At 47.1% G+C, this 22,822-nt stretch overlaps 1 protein-coding gene across 30 annotated transcripts in view; it reads left to right on the forward strand.

The window, feature by feature from the left end:
- Positions 1 to 22,822, forward strand: part of GIGYF2 (GRB10 interacting GYF protein 2) — a 333,184-nt gene that overhangs the window by 59,094 nt on the left and 251,268 nt on the right. Inside the window, exons 1-2 of one of the 30 annotated variants that reach the window (XM_078775769.1) lie at positions 5,167 to 5,192; positions 5,401 to 5,499. The exons of the other annotated variants lie outside the window; for them this stretch is intronic. Coding sequence (XP_078631895.1) covers positions 5,182 to 5,192; positions 5,401 to 5,499 — 110 coding nt within the window. The 5' untranslated portion in view covers positions 5,167 to 5,181. Of the gene's footprint in view, positions 1 to 5,166; positions 5,193 to 5,400; positions 5,500 to 22,822 lie in introns of those variants that run through there. 30 annotated transcript variants of the gene reach the window in all.

The following is a 22,822-nucleotide window of genomic DNA, read 5'->3' on the forward strand; positions in this document are numbered from 1 at the left end:
TTTGTGGAAGACACGGTGAGATCCTCAACATCCAACAACTAATGGGACGCAAACGGGGCGCCCAGTTTAGCGGTACACACATTGATGAATCACCCTGCCTGTGAAACACCGACATGACAGGTTATAGCTGGGTCGGGATTCAAACCCAGGCTGGACAGTTTAGAGTCAAGTGTGCGTACCTCCAGTCCAGGCCATCCTGCCAACTTGTATGCTGCATACAGGTGAAATATAAAGCGCGAGATATTTTTATATATACTGTATATTTAAAAAAAAATTGGTGTGGTTTTTGGCGGGCTGGAACGGATTAATAGCATTTCAATGCATTTTAATGGGGAAATTTAATTTGAGAAACGAGCAAATTGAGTTACGAGCTCGGTCACAGAACGAATTAAACTCGTAAGTCAAGGTTTCACTGTATATCTATATATATATATATATATATATATATATATATATATACATATATATATTGTTGCGTTTTTTAGAACCCTCCACTTTGTAAATATTTGGAATAATCCCTTATAAATAATCCCCAGTAAATATTCCCACTTTTGTGTAAAGGTCAAAGGTCGCACCCTAGTTAGGTCATATTGCAACACGTAGAACACCATAGGCTCTTCTTTAGTTATTTCATTAGTATGTGTTCTAGTTAAGGATCTGTTTCCAATAGTTGAAGCTGCGTTGTATTAATTAAATAAGAGTAGGCCCCAAAGTTCCTTTCAACAGTTCCCCCCCCCCCCCCCCCCCCCGCGATATAATTGCCCGCTCACGTTAAACGCCAAGCGAAGCTGCCGGCCGCTCGTTGCCACGGTACGAGTAAACACCCGGAGCGTGGACGGACACCCGGAGCGTGGACGGGAGCGCGAGGTCGGAGCGGACCACACCGCTTACCATCGACGCCTACCTACCACCCGCCCGGACCCTTCTCTTCCTTCCCACCACCACCACCTTTTCGTGTAAGTGTGTTTGTTCCGTCCTGGGAGTGATAATATAAGAGTGTATAAGGTTGCCCTCTGTCCTTTTATTTCCCTCTTTTGTATATTCTTGCCTTTCGTTTCCTCTTGAGTATTGTATAATAAATTCTGTGTTCCTTCTTATTCTTTGGGTTTTCCTCTCATCCGGTCGCTTTAGTCTTTTCCCAATTGAATACCGGTGGCACGATATAGGAACCGCGTAGAATCGGGTTTAGACTGCCGCTAAACGGCTCGAGCTTCGGATTGCTAAACAGCTCGAGCTTCGGATTGCTAAACAGCTCACCAATATTCCATCTTGTCCGTGGCTCGGGCAGGATTATCGCCCTGCTTCCGAACGGAAGGAGCGCGATATCTTCTAAGGACTCGGACGGCCAGTTTAATAGACGAGGGGATTAACCCCCCCTCGGTAACGGGAGTGCCGTAACCCGAGATCCGCAAGAATTGGTGTCAGGAGTGGGATTGAACCCGAACCAAATTTTTTTAACAACTAAAAAATTTTGGTCAAAATTAGGAGCGGCCAAAATTATTTTTCACAACCCAATTTATATCGTGCCATGGATGGTCAAGGCGATCGGATGCCGGTGGGGGAGATAGAATAGGGGTTAGAATCGACCCAGGACCCCAGGGAAGAAGTGGGAGCAATAAAAGAGGGGGTTGAAGAAGGTGTGGTAGTGGGGGTTGCAGGCGCGCAAAATGGCGGCACCTCGCACGTGCCCAAGGCAGCGCAAACTGGCGGCGCCTCGCACATGGCGGCAGGGGCTGCGCTCGCTGCGCAAATGGGAGGGATGAATATGCAGGACCTCATTGTGCAGTTGCAGGTAGCCGTAGAAATGGGGTTGGGAAACCAAATTGAGCAAATGGGAAACCAAATCGGGGGATTGAGAGACGGGTTGAGTAATTTGGAAGATAGAATGGGGGAGCGATTAGACAGTAAATTTGGGGGGCTAGGAAGAAAATTGGAGGGATTCAGAAGCAGATTAGGGGGCATAAATGCCCAAGCCAACGAAATTAATGAGGGGCTGGCGAGGGGGCAAGCCCGGCATGAAGTAAGAAAGTGTGGGAAGGAGGTTAACCGCGGGTTGGGCGAGGGGTCGCATTTGTTCGCGACTCGAGGAGCGCGGGAGAAGCGAGTTGGAGCAAGGCACAGCCGGGTGGACCGGGACAGAGATCGCGACCCGGGGTATGGGGAAGCCGGCGACCGCCGAGGTAGAAAAGGAAATTTTATTCGAACCAGCGGTCGTCGAGGGAAAGGAAAAAGAAATCGAATCAATCGAAGCAATAGTGGAAATTGGGTTGGAAGAGACGCCGGACTTAGAGGTAAAGCACTCGCGGCAGGAATTAATGGAATATGTGCAAAGTCCGTGCTCGCATCATGATGCCGTGCTTAATCCTTATAAAGATTTGCAGGTGTTGGAGCGAGGAGAAAGAAGAAGCGCCAAGGTGAGTAGGTTGGTATATGGGGCGAAGAGATTTTTCGGCAAAGTGTTTGTCGCGAAAAGAATTTTCGTGCGCTTGGGATTGAGATGGCACCCGGGCGTTTGTGAACGGTCCCTTGTGAGTGGTGTGAGAAAAAATGGCGCGCGTGTGCGAATGGCGCCGGAGCGTGAGTGTGTCACAGTGAGTGAGAATGAATGCACGACAGAGTGTGATTGTGACATGGAGAGTGAGATGGATGGAGAGAGTGTGCGGGGATGCACACCTGAGTTGGTTGTGGAGCGCGTTATTGGGTGTGCAACAGATTGCACACCCCTGGGTAGGTGTGCGCTTAGTGGGTCTATGCGGGAGTACACACCCGTGAGTTGTACGGAGTACGTACCAGGAGAGTGTGCGCAAGACGGTGCGCGGGAGAGGTGTGTTATGGAGTGTGCGAACAGCGAGTGGTGTGTAACAGAGAGTGCGGTGTTAGAGTGCAGGGAATGTATGGGTTGTACGAGAGGCGTTGGAGCGCCGAGATGTATGAGTAAGGAAAGGGTCGTGTATGGATGTGAGCATGCAAAGGGAGCATTGACGTTCACCGGGTTAGCGTCTAGCCCGACGTATAGCCGACGCGAGCTCTCGGTCCGTGCCGGGCGGTTTTTGCTGCGGGAGCCGGCGGGGATCGGTGTCGCGTCGCTCCTGCTTGGAGCGTCGTGCACGATTCGGGCCGGGCCCCGCCCCGCCCTGCACGGCCGAGTCCGCGCTTTGCCAGGCAAAGCGGGTGGCCCGGTTCGAGGGGAGGTAGGAGGGGTCGGAACGGCGCCCCCTTGTGGTGGCGGCGCTCCACCCGGGTAAGGCCGGGCCATCGCTCATGGGAGCGCAAGGGCTTACGCCAGGATGGTGCCTTGAACCTTGGCCCGAGTAAACCTCCTCCCCTGAATCCGAATGCCGGACGGACCCAAGCTGCAGGAGACCAAACCACCCGTATTCATTGCTCGGCTTTGAGAAGCCGAGCTTTAATGATGTAACGACGCACCAAGCCTCGTAGTTTAATGGACTGATGGTAGCAGTGATAGTGATGGCGAATGGTAGTTTTACCATTCGCCTCACATCTTTGGGGCCACATGAGCAATAGGATTTATGGGGTATGGCGGTGAAAACCTAGCCAGGGAGGGCTTGGTTATTGTTAGGGATCTAGAGTGACCATCGGGGACATTAGATTTAAGTAGCGACATTGATACCTGTAGTAGGGGACGTAGGTAGATTAGTATGGATGATAACGACGAGGGAGTGCTTAGTGTAAGGGAAGACCGGGAGCACGAGTATCAGAAGGGAGTAGTCAGCTTAGATGATGCTATGTGTTTGTGGTGAGGGTGATGAAGTGAGGCAATGCTCGTGAGAGATGTGTGTCATTGCTTTGATTGAGTGAATGCGCCTGGAGGAAAGGAGGGTGCAAGTGCCACCAGGTGTGTGGGCACCAGGTGTGCAAGTGCAATACAGGTGAATGAAGAATGGTTATATGGAATGATTGGTATGGAACAAATGGAGTATGGAATGGATGGTGTGGAGTGAGTAGTGTGGAATATGTGGAGTGGAGTGCATGGTGCGGAAGAGTGGATGGGGGAAGATTGACCCCTCCACGAGTACCCGGGGAGGGTAGTTTAAAAGTAGGTAGAGGGAGTAGGTAAATTGTGGTTGGATATTGGCATCTGTGGTGCAAGTAGTTGCACAGAAGTGTTGTGTTGGGTGCATTCGTGGAGTAAATTGGCTGGGCGTGTGGCCTGTTAGTGAGTGTGATTGAATGGGCACCCCGCCACTGTTAGTCTGTCGGCCAGATGAGGCCGCAGGTAGGCTCTGGGAGCCAGTAGTGTTCAATGGGGCCCGAGGATCCGGAGGGCGGACCCGGGTAGCCCGGCGCCAGAGAGGGCGGTAGGGGGTGAGAGCGCCAGAGGGCCTTCCCCAGGTAGGTTAGGGTAAGGAGCAGGTAAGCTCGGGAGACAACTGCAGTGGCGGAGGTGTGCAGCTGAGCTGACCTGCTGGGAGCGCCCTGAAATTGTGCGAGGGCACAGGGTGAATAATCGGGGGAGTGAGACCCCAAATTGGTGAGCACCACAGTTTGGTCAATGGGAATTGGTTTTTAGAACCACATAGTGTAAAATGGCCAATGGTTTTGCAGGGAAAGACCCCAGGTAGTGTAAAGTGTGTTAAAGTCATTTAGAAGGTAGTTAGGATTGAAAGTCTCTTCGCACCATCTGCATCCACTCGCCAAGGTGACAGGACTCCGCACCACCAGTTTGTGCAAGTGTCTGGTATGTAAGACGCATCATGACGTGGGGGTGACATTGTGCTTGTGATTCCATCTCTTCCTCCTTAGGAGGGATTGATGGGGAATTGATTAATGGCAAATTTGGGTTTAGAGGGATCAATGATGAATTTGGATTAGGGGAGATATGGGGAAGACAGGATGTTAGCGACGAATTTGTAAATTGTGTAAATACGGGGTAAGGGCAAAGGGTAGATTAGGCGACGGGGGGGACGTACGGTAGGGACGAGCTTTCTCGGCTCGCTCTCCTGCGCACCTCACCTCTGCATTACCTTGTGTTGATGTGTACTCTTGCGCCCTTGCACCCCGCTAAACCTGCTTTGTCTTCCTTCCCCACTCATGGACCGTGGTCTTTGTGTGCCGAGGGGAAAGTGTGCAGGTGTTGCAGTTGTGTGCCCGCGCCCTCGCTGCTGCCTGCCTGGACCGGTACCCCACTTATGGACCGCACATCTTGCGGCCTAGCACCATATGGACCACAGGTCTGTGGCCGAGCACCACACTCATGGACCCCACGTTTTGGGGCCTGGCACCTCTGCTGGGGACCGGCCATTGTGGCCAGGGAGATCTTGCTTGCGGACCACGGTTGAGGTGGCACCTAAGCCATGCAGGTGGACCACCCTTAGTTGGCCCCTGCTGGCCATAATTTAAAAAAGTGGACGTGTTTTGTGCCCTTTTATTACCAACTAGGCAGCAAGCAAGAAGTCATCAGGAACATCGACCCAGCAGCCAAGAACATCGGCCCAGCAGAGAAGACGTTGCAAGTCATTTGCTGATTATTCTGGAAATGTATGACTGTGCACCGGATGGTGCTTTTTGTGCATATTGGTGCTTTGGTGCTTTTTTTGCATATTGGTGCTTATTGGTGCTGGTGGTATCGGTGCAGTGCAGTGTATGCCTTTCCTCTTTTCAAAAGTTCTTCGTTTGTCTCCCAAAAGGACAGGTCCTGGGTTCGCGTGTAAATACCAAGTAGTGTCTTTGTAAATAATGCTCCCCACCGTCAATGTTTAGTTTTGAAGACAATTCCGTGATTCGGTTATTCTGTGGGCGTGAGTCAGTTAGATAGAATGCAATGCAGCAGGCGGGACATACTTAGTTGTTTTTAAAATGTCACACTCAGGGTGAAGTTAATAGTAGAGGGTTACCACACCTGAGTGTCACACTAAGTTAAAGTTCGTTCGGGCCGGGACGGCCCTGGAGGAAATGAGGGTGCTGTGTTGCGGTTTTTAGAGCCCTCCACTTTGTAAATATTTGTAATAATCCCTCATAAATAATCCCCTGTAAATATTCCCACTTTTGTGTAAAGGTCAAAGGTCGCACCTTAGTTAGGTCATACTGCAACACGTAGAACACCATCGGCTCTTCTTTAGTTATTTCATTAGTATGTGTTCTAGTTAAGGATCTGTTTCCAATAGTTGAATCTACGTTGTATTAATTAAATACGAGTAGGCCCCAAAGTTCCTTTCAACATCAGTGCGAGTGGTCTTCTATCCTGCAAGCTGCCATAAGCCACGTGGCAGAGTTGGAGAAGAAGGGAGGAGCGCCAGGAATGAGGCGTGGCCCTCCAACGCACCATCAAGGGGCGGACCGGTGAGCCCTCACGACCAATGAGGGCCGAGGCAGCTCACCGATGGGCGTATCCAAAAAGGCAAGCGGTTTAATACGCGATCGGCCAATATATGCGGGCGTGTGGGACTACTTTGGGAGATGAGTGATACGGGAGAGGACGGCAGACGCGGAAGACCCGAGAGTGGTGAAAGAGTCCCTGCTTGCCGTTGTCACGAACCATTGGAGGCGCACAACTGGCCGAAGGCTAAGGGTCAATTTATTACGTACGCCGCATCCCAGTCTTCCCCCTCCGCGATATAATTGTCCGCTCACATTAAATGCCACGCGAAGCTGCCGGCCGCTCATTGCCGCGGTACGAGTGATCACCCGGAGCGTGGACCGGAGCACGAGGGCGGAGCCGGACCTCACTGCCTACCATCGACGCCTACCTACCACCTGCCCGGACCCTTCTCTTCCTTCCCACCACCACCACCTTTTCGTGTAAGTGTGTTTGTTCTCTCCTGGGAGTGATAATATAAGAGTGTATATGGTTGCCCTATGTCCTTTTATTTCCCTCTTTTGTATATTCTTGCCTTTCGTTTCCTCTTGAGTATTGTATAATAAATTCTGTGTTCCTTATTCTTTGGGTTTTCCTCTCATCCGGTCGCTTTAGTCTTTTCCCAATTGAATACCGGTGGCACGATACAGGAACCGCGTAGAATCAGGCTTAGACTGCCGCTAAACGGCTTGAGCTTCGGATTGCTAAACCGCTCGGCAATATTCCATCTTGTCCGTGGCTCGGGCAGGAGTATCGCACTGCTTCCGAACGGAAGAAGCGCGATATCTTCTAAGGACTCGGATGGCCAGCTTAATAGACGAGGTGATTAACCCCCCCCCCCCCCTCGGTAACGGGAGTGCCATAACCCGAGATCCGCAACAATATCTTATAAAGTCAGGTAACTCACTGCGCTTCCAGCGAGTGAAAGGACACTCCTCAATGTCTCTATAACTTTTTCCAAGGCGAATGTGATTCGCTCCAGCGGGCGATAGACCGAAATCCGGTCGAAGCCCGAATCTCGCTCTCCAGTCGATATCCGAAGCGCGTACAGTTGGCCTTGGAGTTCGCCCCGCCAAACTATACAAAGGCGCCCTCCAGAGGCGCAACTTCACCGCTCACTCAGCAAACCGCAACGTAATTGGAGACAAAGTGGTCGCACACACACATCCCCGACAGGCAGTAGGATGTTGGGGTGAAGATGACACGAACCAAAACCTTCATAGGTGTCCGAAGCGCGGGGTTCAAAATGGCCGACGGCTCCTGCTTGAGCCGATGCGACGAGGCGAGGATTCATCGGAATCACAGCGCCCAAATCTGACTATGCAGACTTCTCCCCTCCAGCGATAATTCCTATCGCCAGATGTCCTTTCAAGGAACTCAAACTCCCCTCGCAACTGTCGGTAGACCTTGCTCGTTATGGAGCGCTGACGTCAGGCGTCTTCTCCGACTTTGCTCGCGCCGCTTCTTCCTCTTCCTCATTTTTCTTCCGGTTCGGTTTCCTGTATCATTTTACGTTAACCTTTTAAACTTTAGATAGCTGTTCCTGAATAATAAACCTTTTGAGAATAATAATAATACATAATATCAGAAACATGTCAAGTGGGTGAAAACCACAACAGCGGAAGTGACGAATCCGTAACACTTCCCCCCCTCAAGAAAGAAAGTTTGAACACAGCGAAAACTTTCTTTGCATGCAAACTCTTTGAACAAACAAAAATAAACTCACAACCCAAATCACCAATTCCCATGAGCAACAATTATCAACATCTCAAAAATAAAGCAACAATATTTCACACAACCCACAGATATTTCTAAAGTTAATTCACTCTGGACAAAGCATCAGCAACGACATTGTCCCTGCCCTTTACATGTTCAATTTCCAAGTTGAACTCCTGCAAAGCCAAACTCCATCTCATCAACCTCTGATTTTTATTTTTCATTTTTTGAATGAAGGTTAAGGGGCTGTGATCAATATCCAAAGTCAAGCAAGCCTACCACTTTTCCCCGGGAGGCCGAGCTGAAAGCCAGGTTCCATGGTGGTGCGGTGGTGAGGCCTGGAAGTATTCACTACATGGACGCCTTTAGGAACGTGGAGTTCACGGTTAGTCCGTGCAGGAAAGTTCACTACATGGACGCCTTTAGGAACGTGGAGTTCACGGTTAATCCGTGTAGGAATCTTGGCTCGGCGGCTTCGCAGCATTTAGTGCTTCAACTTTTCCGGACTTTCATAATAATTACGGTGGAACCGCTTGTCACTGTAGTCACATGAATAGCAGTCTCCTTCTCGGCCACTACTCTGATAATCCTTCCTTCGGGAGCTGCCGTAACTCTGGGAGCCTCCATAATAATATCGATTGCGGACACCACCAAAACTACGACTCTGTTGTCCTCTTCTGTAGCCCCCACGACACCTATGAAATGCCTTCCCTACTGTTATGGTCCGACCCTCCAACTCCTTGCTATTCAGATCCTTTTCTGCATCTCTGGCGTCCTTTGAGTTTTCAAACGTGACAAAGCCAAACCCTCTTGACTTTTGTGTCTCCCTGTCCTTTATCAGCAGCACTTCCAAAAGCGGTCCATATTTGCTGAAGGCAGACTCCAGAATATCTTCCTTGGTTTTGAAGTTCAGTCCCCCTACAAAAAGCTTGCCAATATTGCCTCCATCCCTGACTTGTGTGTGCTGACACTTAGTTTCAGGGTACTTCCTCCTCGGCTTTTCAACAAACATTGGGTCACCAGGAACTTGACCACCGGCCAAATCATTCCCGATAACAAAAGATACTCCCTCTACAGGAAGAGTGGCTTGTAAACCTACGGTGACCGGTCCTGACACCTAATCAGACTCCAAATGGATGACCTGCAGTGGAGCTCTAACACAGCCACCAATCCCCTGTCAACGAACACTATCACCAGTTGCCGTCTCCTCTGACAATGGAAAAATGCCTTCAAGCATCAAAGACAGATGTGCTCCTGTGTCCCTCAAGACCCTAACCGGTTTCTGGTTAGTCGAGTCTCCATCCAAGGACACAAACCCCTCTGAAATAAATGGTTGATAACCCTTTTAAGGACGATTTCTCACATTTGCCATTGCATTCGGAGTTGTACTAGTCGAACTCCGCTCCTGATTTTCCTTTCCCAGAGCATAACAGTGGGACATCAAGTGTCCAGGTTTATGGCAAAAAGCGCAAGTAGGCCCGGAGGAGAACCTCGTGGTTTGCCTCGAGCCCCCCGGAGGGTAAGTCTGCCTTGGTACTGCTGTCTTCGGATTCCTAGAAGTCGTGGTATCAGAGTGGTCCTCATATTCATCTCGAGGCCACCCCCATGAATTTTCGTTCTCCGCCCCTGATGTACCATAGCTCCCCTGGCTAGGTCTAGGCGAGAAGTTAGGTTTGTGGAACCCCATCCTGTGGGTTAAGGCATAGTCATCAGCCATGGCTGCTGCCTCATACAGCTTTGGTACTTTCCTTTCCTCCAGATGAACTTTAATGTCCTCGTGGACACACTGTTGGAATTCCTCCACCAGGATCAATTGTCGCAGTAGTTTGAAGTCTTTCCCAACTCCTTTTGAATCACACCACCGATCAAACATGGTTTCTTGCATTCTGGCAAACTGCACATGGGTCTCACTCTCCCTCTTCCTGGCGTTCCGGAATTTTTGCCGGTAAGCTTCAGGGACCAATTCATAGGCTTTGAGAATGGTTTTCTTCACTATCTCATAATCTGCACATTGGTCAATCGGTAAAGCCGAATAAATATCTTGAGCTTTACCCACCAGAACACTTTGCACTAATATGGTCCAGGACTCCTCCGTCCATTTTAGCATTCGAGCCACTTTCTCAAAGTGTAAAAAAACTTGGCTGCCGCCTTTTCATTGAAGAGTGGAAGCATCCTAACATGTCTGCCAACATCCCAGGTGTTCTGGCTAGGTGTCGAACCAGTCAGCATGGATGGTACCTCTCCCCGTTCCCTCATTACCTCCAGCTCCTTGACTTTAATTTCCTGCTGTCACGCCATTTCACGGTCCTTTAACTCCCTTTCGGCTTTTCTCTCCTCTGCTTCGAGTTCCCTTGTAGCTCTCCTTTCATCTGCTTGCTCCTTTTCTGTTCTTTCTTCGAGTTCCCTTGCAGCTCTCCTTTCCTCTGCTTTTTTGTCTTCAAACCTTTCCTCGAGTTCTCTTGCAGCTCTCCTTTCCTCTGCTTTTTCCTTTTCTAACCTTTCCTGGACTTCTCTTTCAACTCTCCTTTCCTCTGCTTTTTTCTCTTCTAACCTTTCCTGGAGTTCTCTTTCCTGTACTTTTAACCTTTTCTGGAGTTCTGTTGCAACTCTCCTTTCCTCTGCTTTGATCCTTTCTTGGCTCTTCAATTGCATCTCCACTTTCTGGAGCTCCACATTTTCTTGTTCTTCTGGTAACCAATCCAAGGCTACCTCTCTCCATGTTCCTCGTTCCACCATAGATTGTATCACCACTATCTGCATCTCTGTTTTCTTCATTTTAGCTTGGACCTCGAAGCTAAAATGTTTGCCCAATATCAAGAGTTCTGATTTTAGTAACGCTCGGAACTGTGCCTCACTAGGGGTCGCTGTAAACTTATCTGCGTCAAACTCCATGGTGACTATCCATTAACACCTGTTAACCTTCACACAAGAAATTTCAAAAAAAAAACAAAATATATATTTTTTGTTTTTTGAAAAATTTGGGAATGCCAATAAATTTCCAAAATTGGAAAATTTAGGAATGCTCGGGAATTCTTTCTCGGACTAAATTTAAGGAATTTTATATCCCGGACGAAGACCCAATTGTCAATTGTCAATTGGAGTCAATTGGACGAGCCCACAATTTCTGTTACGGAGTCCTCTACAATCTCCTGGTCTCGGTAACCTCTGAACCCCGAGAGGAGCCCCGGAAGAAAAATATGTTACCCTGAGTTGAAAACAATAGTGAAACCACACCAATGATTACAAATGAACAAAATTGTATTAGAAATCACGCACAGGAATAACGGTACAACAGATGGCCATTAAGAGTGCACTCTATATATATATCTTATAAAGTCAGGTAACTCACTGCGCTGCCAGCGAGTGAAAGGACACTCCTCAATGTCTAACTTTTTCCAAGACGAATGTGATTCGCTCCAGCGGTCGATAGAACGAAATCTGGTCGAAGCCCGAATCTCGCTCGCCAGTCGATATCCGAAGCGCATACAGTTGGCCTTGGAGTTCGCCCCGCCAAACTGTACAAAGGCGCCCTCCAGAGGCGCACCTTCACCGCTCACTCAGCAAACCGCAACGTAATTGGAGACGAAGCGGTCGCACACACACATCCCCGACAGACGCTAGGATGTTGGGGTGAAGACGACACGAACCAAAACCTTCATAGGTGTCCAAAGCGCGGGGTTAAAAATGGTCGACGGCTCCTGCTTGAGCCGAGGCGAGGATTCGTCGGAATCACAGCACCCAAATCTGACTACGCAGACTTCTCTCCTCCAGCGATAATTCCTATAGCCGGATGGCCTTTCATTGAACTCAAACTCCCCTCGTGACTGTCAGTAGACCTTGCTCGTTACGGAGCGCTGACGTCACGCATCTTCTCCGGCATTTGCTTGCGCCGCTTCTTCCTCTCCCTCCTTTTTCTTCCGGTTCGGTTTCCTGTATCATTTTACGTTAACCTTTTTAACTTCAGATAGCTGTTCCTGAATAATAAACCTTTTGAGAATAATAATAATACATAATATCAGAAACATGTCAAGTAGGTGAAAGCCACAACAGCGGAAGTGACGAATCCGTAACACTGTTGGTTCCAGAGAAAATCATATTTATTCTGTGTGGACAAACAAATTAGAATGTTGTGCATAGCACGATACTTGCGAAATCCCTAAAATAAGTTGTTGGCCTATGATGACCTCAAAAATACTCTGTGGTTGAATTCAGTGACCAGATATGAAAATCCTCTTTAAATTTCGAGTCAATCGGATGAAAATTGAGGATTTTAGAAATGTGACAAAGTTTGTGACCTTTTGCATGTGTTGGCATATTGACCTTTTGACCCCAAAAACAATCGGCTTCTTGCTTATGACAAACTCCACTATTTGGTGAAGTTTCGTGAAGATCGGTTGAAAATTGTGACCTGTAAGCGACAGACAGACAGACAGACAAAATAATGCACAAGACCAACCAATATACTTTTTAAATCTTCGATTTTCGCAAATAACAAATAGACAAACGGATTCAAATGAAATACACTCATATCTGGTCAATGAATAAAAATTAGAGCTACAAACAACGTATCAAGAAATGGACGTGGGGCCTACGGTATAGCGAGTTCAAACTATAGGTTAGATTGTATGTGTGTGTGTGTGTGTGTGTGTGTGTGTGTGTGTGTGTGTGTGTGTGTGTGTGTGTGTGTGTGTGTGTGTGTGTGTGTGTGTGTGTGTGTGTGTGTGTGTGTGTTTGTTTGTTTGTTTGTTTCAGAAGGTGGAACAGAGCCCTCCCAGGTCTCACCTTCATGTGTGTACAGTGTTTCAAAAAAAGTGGACTATTTGTACATTTTATTGTGGAAAAATTCCAAAAGGTAGCAAGTTCAGTGATACATTGATGGAAAACATACACGATGCCATTTTCAAATCACTTGTAATTGATATTTTAGGTGTGCTCTGCCTTTATTCAAACAGGCTTTAATCCTGACTGTGAAATTCTCTACAACTTGTCTGCAAGTGGCTGGCTGGAGTGGTAGCGTGACGGTAGTCCTCGACCTCCTGCTTCAGGACAGCCAGGGTCTGAGATTTGTTGGCGTAAACCTGACCTTTGGCAGCACCCCAAAATAAAAAATCCAATGGATTCAAATCCGGACTGTGGGTGCCCACTTATGTGCTGTGCCCGAGCTGATGACACCATTTTCAAACAGTCAGTGGAGCAAATCGATGGTTTCACCTGCAGTGTGTGGTGGGGCACTGTCCTGCATCAATCATGCAAGTCTGAGTTGGTTTGGAGACGATAGTTGAGCATGATCAGCATGGAATTTGCGTAAGACCTCCCAGTACCGCGAGTCGTTGATGGTCACCATCTTCGCATTTGTGTCCTCGAACCAATATGGGCCCAGCATACCTGATCTGGCATTCAATTTACAGAAGCAAGTGGACTTGAGGGCCCTTGAGAGACAGACACCTCCTCAGGAGGCTCAGTACCCAGATGATGTTGTGATTGTTGGTAGCCCCATTCTAATGGAAGTGTACTTCATCACTGAACCACAAGGAGATTATCCAATTTGGGTACCTTTCCATTTGGTCACTGAACTAATCGCACATTGTTACTCGTCTTGCCATGTCATTCAGAGTTAAGGTTATGCCTTACAGATATTATGAAGGGGTAGAGCTTGAGTTCAGAATTGAGCATGCACCACACAGATGAGGCTGAGATCGCCAGTTCTCGGGACCGCCGACGGTGGGATTTTTATTTATTTTTTTATTTAAGATCGAGGCTCGTGTAAGAGCTAAGATTGATCACAAAAAGATAAACTGACACATACAACAAATGTTAAAGGGAGCGGGAGACAAGATGGGGAGAGAGATGGAAGCACACAAGTACAACAGTAGAGAACAGGGACATTGGGAGATCTGTGGGAGGGAGAGGGCTTCGGGGGAGGAGGCATGGGAATGAGGAGGTGGGGAGGGGAGGTAGGTTTCTTAGGACTTTCGATAGCAGAATCTCTCATAAGATCAATCGTCCTTTGGTACTTCGTAACACATGGTGGGCAGCCACTGTTGCCTTTTTTAGATTTCTCATGCTTCCATGTGCTTGGAGGTGCTCCACAAACTGCTGAATGCTCTTATCGGAAGGTCCATTACGGGTGTGAACATTGTAACTGTGTCGACTGTGTCGCACCTGCACATAGGATTTTGTCTCAACCCACAAAGTCCCGATTTTCACTTTTTGTTCCAATGTGAACACCGTATCCCTGCGTGTCGTAAGAGGCGACAAAGAAGGTTGGCGTCAGGAAGGGCATCCGGCCATAAAAACATTGCCTCAAAAAGAGAACCATGACAATTACAACTACATATGGGCAGGGTACAGCCCGAAGTGGAGATCGGTTTCTGAGGTTTGGGACATGGAATGTAGGGACAATGACAGGGAGATCAGGAGAAGTGGTGGAAGTATTGATCAGAAGAAGAGTGGACATATGTTGTGTGCAAGAGATGAGATGGAAGGGAAGTGGTGTGAGAATGGTGAAGGGTAGGCAGGGACAGAAATACAAGTTTGTGTGGCAAGGGTGCCCGGAGGGCGTGAATGGTGTTGGTGTCCTATTTTCTGAGGAGTTTGTAGACAGCGTTGTGAGTGTGACGAGAGTGAGTGATAGGTTGATGATGGTGAAAATGATGATTGGAAAGCTCTTGGTGAACGTCATCTCGGGATATGCTCCGCAGGTTGGTCGGAGCGATGAAGAGAAGGACAAGTTCTGGTGTGCGATAGAGAAGCTGATGGAAAACGTGAAAGATGAGGAAGTTGTTGTGGTAGGAGGAGACCTAAGTGGACATGTGGGAAGGAGTATGGACGGTTTTGAGGGAGTTCATGGGGGTTACGGATATGGTGTGAGAAATGGAGAAGGTGAAAGGATTTTGGAGTTTGCTGATGGAGCTGATTTGTTGATTTGTCATACTCAGTTCCAGAAAGAGGATAATAAGCTTGTTACATACACGTCAGGTGGGTCGACGACAACCGTTGACTACCTGATGGTGCGTAGGCGAGATAGGAGGCACCTCCGGGACACAAAGGTGATCCCGGGGGAGGAGGCTGTTTCACAGCACCACTTGGTTGTCTGCGACATAAGGGTGAAAGGTGCGAGGAGAGCTCGGCGGGTGAAGTACCAACCGAGAATGAAGGTGTGGAGGTTGAAAGAGGTGACAGTAAGGGAGGCATTAAAAGAGAGGTTGAGTAGGGGAGAGGATGATGTGGTTGAGCTTGAACGTGGTTGGATGTCAATGAAAAATAGATAGTTTGTTGGGAGCCGTTGGTGAGGTATGTGGATGGACAAAAGGACCACCGAGGGACTCAGAAACATGGTGGTGGGATGAGGAAATTGGAAAGAGGATTGACGAGAAGAGGAAGAAGTTCAAGGAGTGGCAGAAGGCGAAGGGTACGGGGGCAGAAAAAGCAGAGCATGAAAGTTATAAGGCAGCCACGAAGGCTGCAAAGAAAGAGGTAGCAAAGGCGCAGGAGGCATGTAGGAAAATGTTCGGAGAAAGCTTGGATTCGGAAGAGGGTCAGAGGGCGGTATTCAGGATTGCAAAGCAGATAGCAAAAGAGAGGTGTGATGTGATGGGGGTGATTTGCTTGAAGGATGAAGTTGGACAAATCGTTGTCGACCCAGATGGAATTAAAGGAAGATGGAAAAGATATATGGAAATACTGTTGAATACAGAGAATGAATGGGATGGCAACATAGAGAGTAACCCAGTTTTAGGACCGGCAGAGAAGATAACTGAGAAGGAAGTTGAGGAAGCGATAAAAGCAATGAAGAGTAGAAAAGCGGGAGGGCCGACGGGAGTTGTGGGAGATATGTTGATGGCAGGAGGAAGTTGGGGTGTGAAGAGAATGACAGAGATCTGCAATCTGGTGGTGAAAGAAGGCCGCATTCAAGTGGATTGGGAACTGAGTACCCTCGTCCCTCTATACAAGGGGAAAGGTGACCCTCTGGAGTGTGGCTCATACCGAGCGATAAAGTTATTGGAGCATGGAATGAAGGTATTGGAAAGGGTGTTGGAGAGGAGGATAAGGAAGAAGGTGAAGATCGACGAAATGCAGTTTGGATTTATGCCAGGAAGAGGAACGACAGATGCGCCCTTTATTGTGAGGCAGTTGCAGGAGAAGTACATGGAGAAGAGGAAGAAGGTGTTTCTTGGGTTTGTTGATCTGGAGAAAGCATTCGATAGGGTTCCACACGAAGTATTGACATGGGCATTGAGGAAGTTAGGAGTGGAGGAATGGTTGATCAGAGTAGTGATGGCAATGTACAAAAGAGCACGCCCAGCTGTAAGGACGAAGGATGGGAACAGTGGTGAGTTTGAGGTGAAGGTGGGAGTGCATCAGGGGTCGGTACTAAGTCCACTACTATTTGTAGCTGTGATGGAGGTGCTGGCTCAGAACGTAAAGGAGGGTTTACCGTGGGAGTTGTTGTATGCAGATGATCTGGTGTTGATGGCGGAAAGTATGGATGGACTGAAGGAAAAGATGAACAAGTGGAAGGAATGTATGGAGACAAAAGGTCTGAAGGTGAATATGGGAAAGAGGAAGGTGGTGGCAAGTGGTAAAGCATGTGGTGAGGTGGAAAGAACTGGGAAGTGGCCATGTGCTATGTGCAGGAAGGGTGTCGCAGTGAACTCCATTCAATGTACAATGTGCGCTGAGTGGGTTCATCAAAAATGTAGTGGTCTGAGAGGGTCATTAACCAGTGTGGCAGTTACATTCAAATGTAAGGTGTGTACAGAGGGAGCTGCAGATGGAGGAAATGTTGAGTTGGATCTTGGAGACGGCGTGAAGCTGGAAGGTGTGAAAACATTTTGCTACCTCGGAGACATGCTGAATGGAGAAGGTGGATCAGACTCGGCAACGGTTGCAAGAGTGAGATGTGCATGGAAGAAGTTTCGGGAACTGAGTGGCGTGCTGATGAGGAGGGGAGTGTCGTTGAAGCTGACGGGAAAGGTGTATGCTGTATGTGTGAGAAGTGTTATGATTTATGGGAGCGAGACATGGGTAATGAACGTAGAGCAGCAACGAAGGCTGGAAAGGGTGGAAATGCGAATGGTTCGGTGGATGTGCGGATTATCGTTGAGAGAAAGGAAGACAAATGATGAATTGCGAAAGATGATGGGAATAGAGCCTGTGATTGATGCTGTGAAGAGGAACAGGTTGAGATGGTTTGGTCATGTGTTGAGGAAGGATGAAAGTGACTGGTTCAGAAGAGTGGTGGAAATGAATGTAGAAGGAAGTAGAGGACGGGGAAGACCGAGAAAGACTTTGCTAAAGATGGTCGAAGAAGAAATGCGGGCAAGGGGGTTAACAAGGGGAGATGCAGAAAATAGGGCAAAATGGAGAAGATTGTCATGGGGACTGCAAGGCTAACCCCCGCTCTAGCAGGGAAAATGGCCTTAAAATGCATGTTGTTGTGTGTTGTTGTGAACACCATAGTTGACTGAGGGTAACACTGACTACTAGTTATAAATAGCAAACCACCACCACCACCATAACCTGCTCGGTGGAAGGAAGAGTATAACATTAGAAACGACAGAATATCAGGCTGCTCAAATAGTCTACTTTGTTGTTTTTTTGAGTGTGTGTGTGTGTGTGTGTGTGTGTGTGTGTGTGTGTGTGTGTGTGTGTGTGTGTGTGTGTGTGTGTGTGTGTGTGTGTGTGTGTGTGTGTGTGTGTGTGTGTGTGTGTGTGTGTGTGTGTGTGTGTGTGTGTGTTCGTGCACGTCCGTGCGCATCCTGGGCATTGCTGTTTTTTTTGAAGTTTTGTCATGATTTTTTCAACAAACCTTTATTATGAGAAGATGGAGAAGACTAATTAATTATTGGGTCAAAAAGTCACTAAGTACAAATAGGTCTTATCTGTCGTGTCAGAGCGAGACCGCCGGCTTTTGTAATCTGTTTCGTGTTTCTTTTTGAGCTTTTGTCATCAAATTTTCAACAAACCCTTTGGGAGAATATGGAGAAAACAAATTAATTAAAACGATTTGAAGTTTTGCATTTTAAATTGATATACAGTCACGTGAAAAAGTAAGTACACCCCATGTAAAGTTTTGACTTTTTCAACATATTTCAACATACAATTATTTGATCTTCATTTCAACAATATTGACAGATAAAGGTGATATAATATAACAAATATCATGAAACATTTACATTTTGTGGTCCATTGTATAATTTAAATAAACATAAATGCAAATTTCACATGTGGAAAAAGTAAGTACACCCTTGGCTCTAATAGGTGGTATTGCCCCCTTTGGCAGAAACGATCTCAAGTAGGCGTTTCTTATAACTGTCTACCAGTCTCTGACATCGACTGAGAGAAATTTTTGCCCACACCTCCATGCAGAATTCTTTGAGCTGTGCGTTGTTTGAGGGGTTTCTTGCATGCACAGCTCGTTTCAAGTCCCCCCACAACATCTCGATGAGATTTAGATCCGGGCTTTGACTTGGCCATTCCAGAACCCTCCATTTCTTTCTTTTCAGCCATTCCTTGGTGGATTTACTGGTATGTTTAGGGTCATTGTCATGTTGCAAGGTCCACCTTCGGTTGAGCTTCTACTTTCCGACAGATGGCCTCACATTATCCTCAAGCACCCTCTGGTACAATGAAGAATTCATAGTGGATTCTATGATGGTGAGCTGCCCAGGCACTGATGCAGCAAAGCTGCCCCAAACCATAATATTTCCACCACCATGCTTTACAGTGGTATCAGGTTCTTGTGGTCAAATGCTGTCTTTGGTTTTTGCCAAACATGTCTTCTGGTACTGTGGCCAAATAGCTGCACCTTTGACTCATCTGTCCAGAGCACATTGTTCCAGAAGTGTTGGTCTTTGCCGAGGTGTTCATTGGCAAACTTTAGTCTTGCCCTGATGTTCTTTCTGGACAGCAAAGGTTTCCTCCTGGCACACCTCCCATGTAGATCAAATTTGTGCAGCCTCTTTCTAATGGTAGACTCGTGCACTTTGACATCAACAGTGGCAAGAGCTACCTGTAGGTCCCGTGATGACATTCTGCGGGTTCTTAGAGACTTCTTTCAGCATCTTGCGGTCTGCTCATGTGCTGAACTTGCTGAGGCGGCCAGGCCTGAACAAGTTGGCAGTTGTTTGGAATCTTCTCCACTTGTAGGTAATCTTCTGGACAGTCGAATGATTGATTTCAAATAATTGTTTGGAGATCTTTTTAAATCCCTTCCCAGACTCGTATGCATCTATAACCTTCTTTCTGAAGGCCTCAGAGAGCTCTTTTGATTGAGGCATGGTGACACCACACACTTCAGCAACAAAGTGCAAACCAAACGAAATGTCTGAGGGGCTAATTAAGACAGGTTCCTCCAAGATACTCTCTAACGATGTTCTAATCATTTGCACCTGAGCTGGTGCACCTGATTCTAATTTTAGGTATTTGAAGTAGTGATAAATGTCGGGGTGTACTTACTTTTTCCACATGCGAAATTTGCATTTATGTTTATTTAAATTATACAATGGACTACAAAATGTAAATGTTTCATGATATTTGTTATATTATATCATAGTACATGGGCTTATGTTGGGAAACCAAAGTTTGTGGACCGTTTTGCTAGATTCTTGGCAACTGGGCTTAAATCACTCTAAATAGCATATAAAATAAAAAAATTGCTGTTGCCAAATTTTCACGACATCTTCATGGCGGCCATCTTGTATTTCAAGATGGCCACCATTTCGGACCTATTTTGCCTTATATCTCACTTATTAATCAAGGTATCAGCACAAGAATAGTGTCCCACAAGGTGGCTAGCAACCATCATAGACTTAAGCCTTTTCTGAAAGCAATGCTACAGTTTGTTAATCAGTTTGTTTCATCAAACAACTCCTATCAAAAATCCAAACGACGGGCTCTCTACTGATCAAACACAATGTCATTCCCAATAGGCTGGGCATCAGTGTTGCAGCATTTCTCCAAATCAGCATCACAGTTACACAATTCGGTACAGACTACATTCCTAGCTTTGCATGAACACCTGCGTGAACACAATTTGCTAGGACTCTTTGCAGCTCGTCCACAGCCACAGCGAACAAGTTGGAGAATTGAGGCTGGAGCAATTGCAACCTGCATCAGGAATGGTCTCAATTCGCCTCCAACAGTTTCCCATCCCAAGGTGTTTGGGTCGATCACAGTTGGATTTAGAGTTAGATCTTGTGCCCACGTGTGTGCTTGCAAATGAGCACGTTGGACATGCTCTTTCCAGGCACCAGCAGTTGGTGTTAGTTTCTCGACTCCCTGATCAGCCTTCAGCTGGCGGAATAGGTGCCATCGTAGTTCAGCAGCACTTCTTATTGTGACACCTTTCGGACAGAAGAGGCGACAGAAATACTCCTCACATCCTTCTAGGACAGCATCAGATGGTTTATCACCCTCTCCAAGCTGAGCAATTGCTGACACTACTGTTTGACTACTTTCAGTGAATGCCTTGAAGCAAGTTGTTTTACTCTTGCCCTGAATGTGGCCAGTGGTGTCACAGCTGGTGAGAGCATGCCAATTAACAAGTGCTTTTGCCCTCTGAGCACCAAGCTGTTCATAGATTGGCCTTAGTAAGATTTTCCGACGGTTTTTTCCAGTGCCCATGATAACTGCAGCATCACTTCCTAGGTCATCACTTCGACGTAGAGCAAGTAACAACACATCTGTGTCTGGGGAATAGATACTCACAATGAATCCTGTTTTCACAAGTTGCACTGCATGCAAAATCATGAGTGTGTCAGCTTCCTCCTGGCTACTGACCTCTTTAGCAATTTCACATTCAAAATTGCTCTGGACACTTCTCCTTGTCACCGTTACAATCTGCATGGAGGATCTACTGTTGATCAATCTATTTGCCAGGAAGAGTGTCAGTGAATCCTTTGTGACATTACTAGCAAGGAATGACTTGGTGTCCTTGATTTTGGTTTGCTCATCAACAATATAGTTTTTCACTGCCTTGGTCTTGCCTCTACGACGTTCCCTTGTTCCTTCCTTCAATGATGCATCAATTGTGTAATTGTCAAACACAACCCGAAGCTGCTCATAAGCACGTCCTCTGCATTCGGCTAGCTGTACATACGCTGTGCCTAGCTCCTTGCAGTTCTGAAATTTATTGACACATTAATTCTTGCAATAGCACCATTCCATCAACAATTAATCATGTCCTGGGTCTTTCTTGCACATTCTCAGGGTGTTCTGCAAGTTCTTCAGCATGGTCACTTGAGTTTGTGTCATCACTGGATTTCACAAGACCCTCCAGGAGTGATATGATCTTGCTCTTGTCGGTGGTGGGGTGGACCATTCCATTTGGCTGGAGAAGAGTTCTATTGGTATTGGACAGTTCATGTGCCCCTACCACTTCCTCTAGATCCACTGCTTCCCTCGATGACCTTGCAATGACTAGTAGTCGAGCAAACAGGGATGTTATCACTTTCAGTGCCACTACCTCACTACCAGTTTTCACCAACAGGTCTTTGCCAACCGAATTCCAAGATGGCAATTTCAATTTGGTCATTGTCGACCACAGGTTTTGGTTTCCCTTTATTCTCTTTTCTACAAATGCACTGTAAGCCTCCTGTCCGAATTTCTCTGCATTAAGAATTCCTTCCTCCACAGCTTTAGGAATCACCTTAATTGCAGCATCTATTGCTGTCCTTCTTGCCTTTTTGCCATGAATGACAGAAGGTTTTTGGCCTTGACCATCGGTAATATCACAACAAATGTTCTCACGGATCTTCTGTAACAGCCTGCCCCTGGTGATGCTGTGATTCTGAATACCATAGTCCCGCATCATGTTACTGTAGACCTCATCAGCCTCAGGTGTTGAGACAAACTGTCCATCATCGATGCAATCCTGTAATTCAGCGAAGAACTCGATTTCAGCTGATACAAATCTCTCTCTCTGTCCTAAGTCCCCATCACCACTTTGGTCACCTGCACAATTTTTGCGCTGTGGCATTTGCACGTAGCGACTCCAGTTGGAGGTCAAACAGCTCTTATGGTAGGTTATGTCCCTTGCAAGAAAATCTCCCTCAACGAGAAAGTCCGCAAGGTTGAGTTTCCAGACACTGTTGTCACTGTTTTCCACAATCTGTTTAACTGACCTACCAATATCTTTGCTTCTACACACAGCGTATCTCTTCTGTCCCGGTCTTTTTGTCCTGTTTCACAGTCTGACAGAAAAAGCACATATTCCGGCAGAATGATGGTACTGTCGACCGTGTCTGCCTTTCTGCTGGTGCTGAACAGGAGGCTTCCTCTGGAATAGGAGTTGTTGATGGTCTTCCTCGTTTCTTACCTCCGGTCAGAACACGAGTGTCCATTTGACTTGTGGCTTGTTCATATCGTCCTTTATCACGTTCAATATGCTGTATATGTGTCAGCATACCGTAACAGCTCCAATGCCATAATGCTTTTCTTGACAGATCACCAGCGGATAAGCCTTGCAGTCTTTGATTTATGGCCACATATGTCGGATTCCTGTATGTATCTCGTTTGGTGAGATTTCGCAAAAATGTCTCATATGTATCTGCCTGTGGTGTGCTTAAAGGCTCAAGCACTTTCCTTTTTATGTATTTCTTCCCTTGGCATAGCAAACAAAGACTGACGTCAATGGGCTTCTTTTTAGCAGCAGGTTCCTCTGGCGTGGTCATGATGCCGGCAGTCGTTCTTCCTCCACAGTTATCCAAGAATGCAACTTCTCAAGGTCGTCTGCTGCACATCTGAAAAGAATAAAGATTGTTAAAAAGTCATCCAACACAGTTTCAG

The sequence above is a fragment of the Myxine glutinosa genome, chromosome 4, assembly GCF_964187855.1.
Source record: "Myxine glutinosa chromosome 4, kmMyxGlut1.1, whole genome shotgun sequence".
Taxonomy (NCBI): domain Eukaryota; kingdom Metazoa; phylum Chordata; class Myxini; order Myxiniformes; family Myxinidae; genus Myxine; species Myxine glutinosa.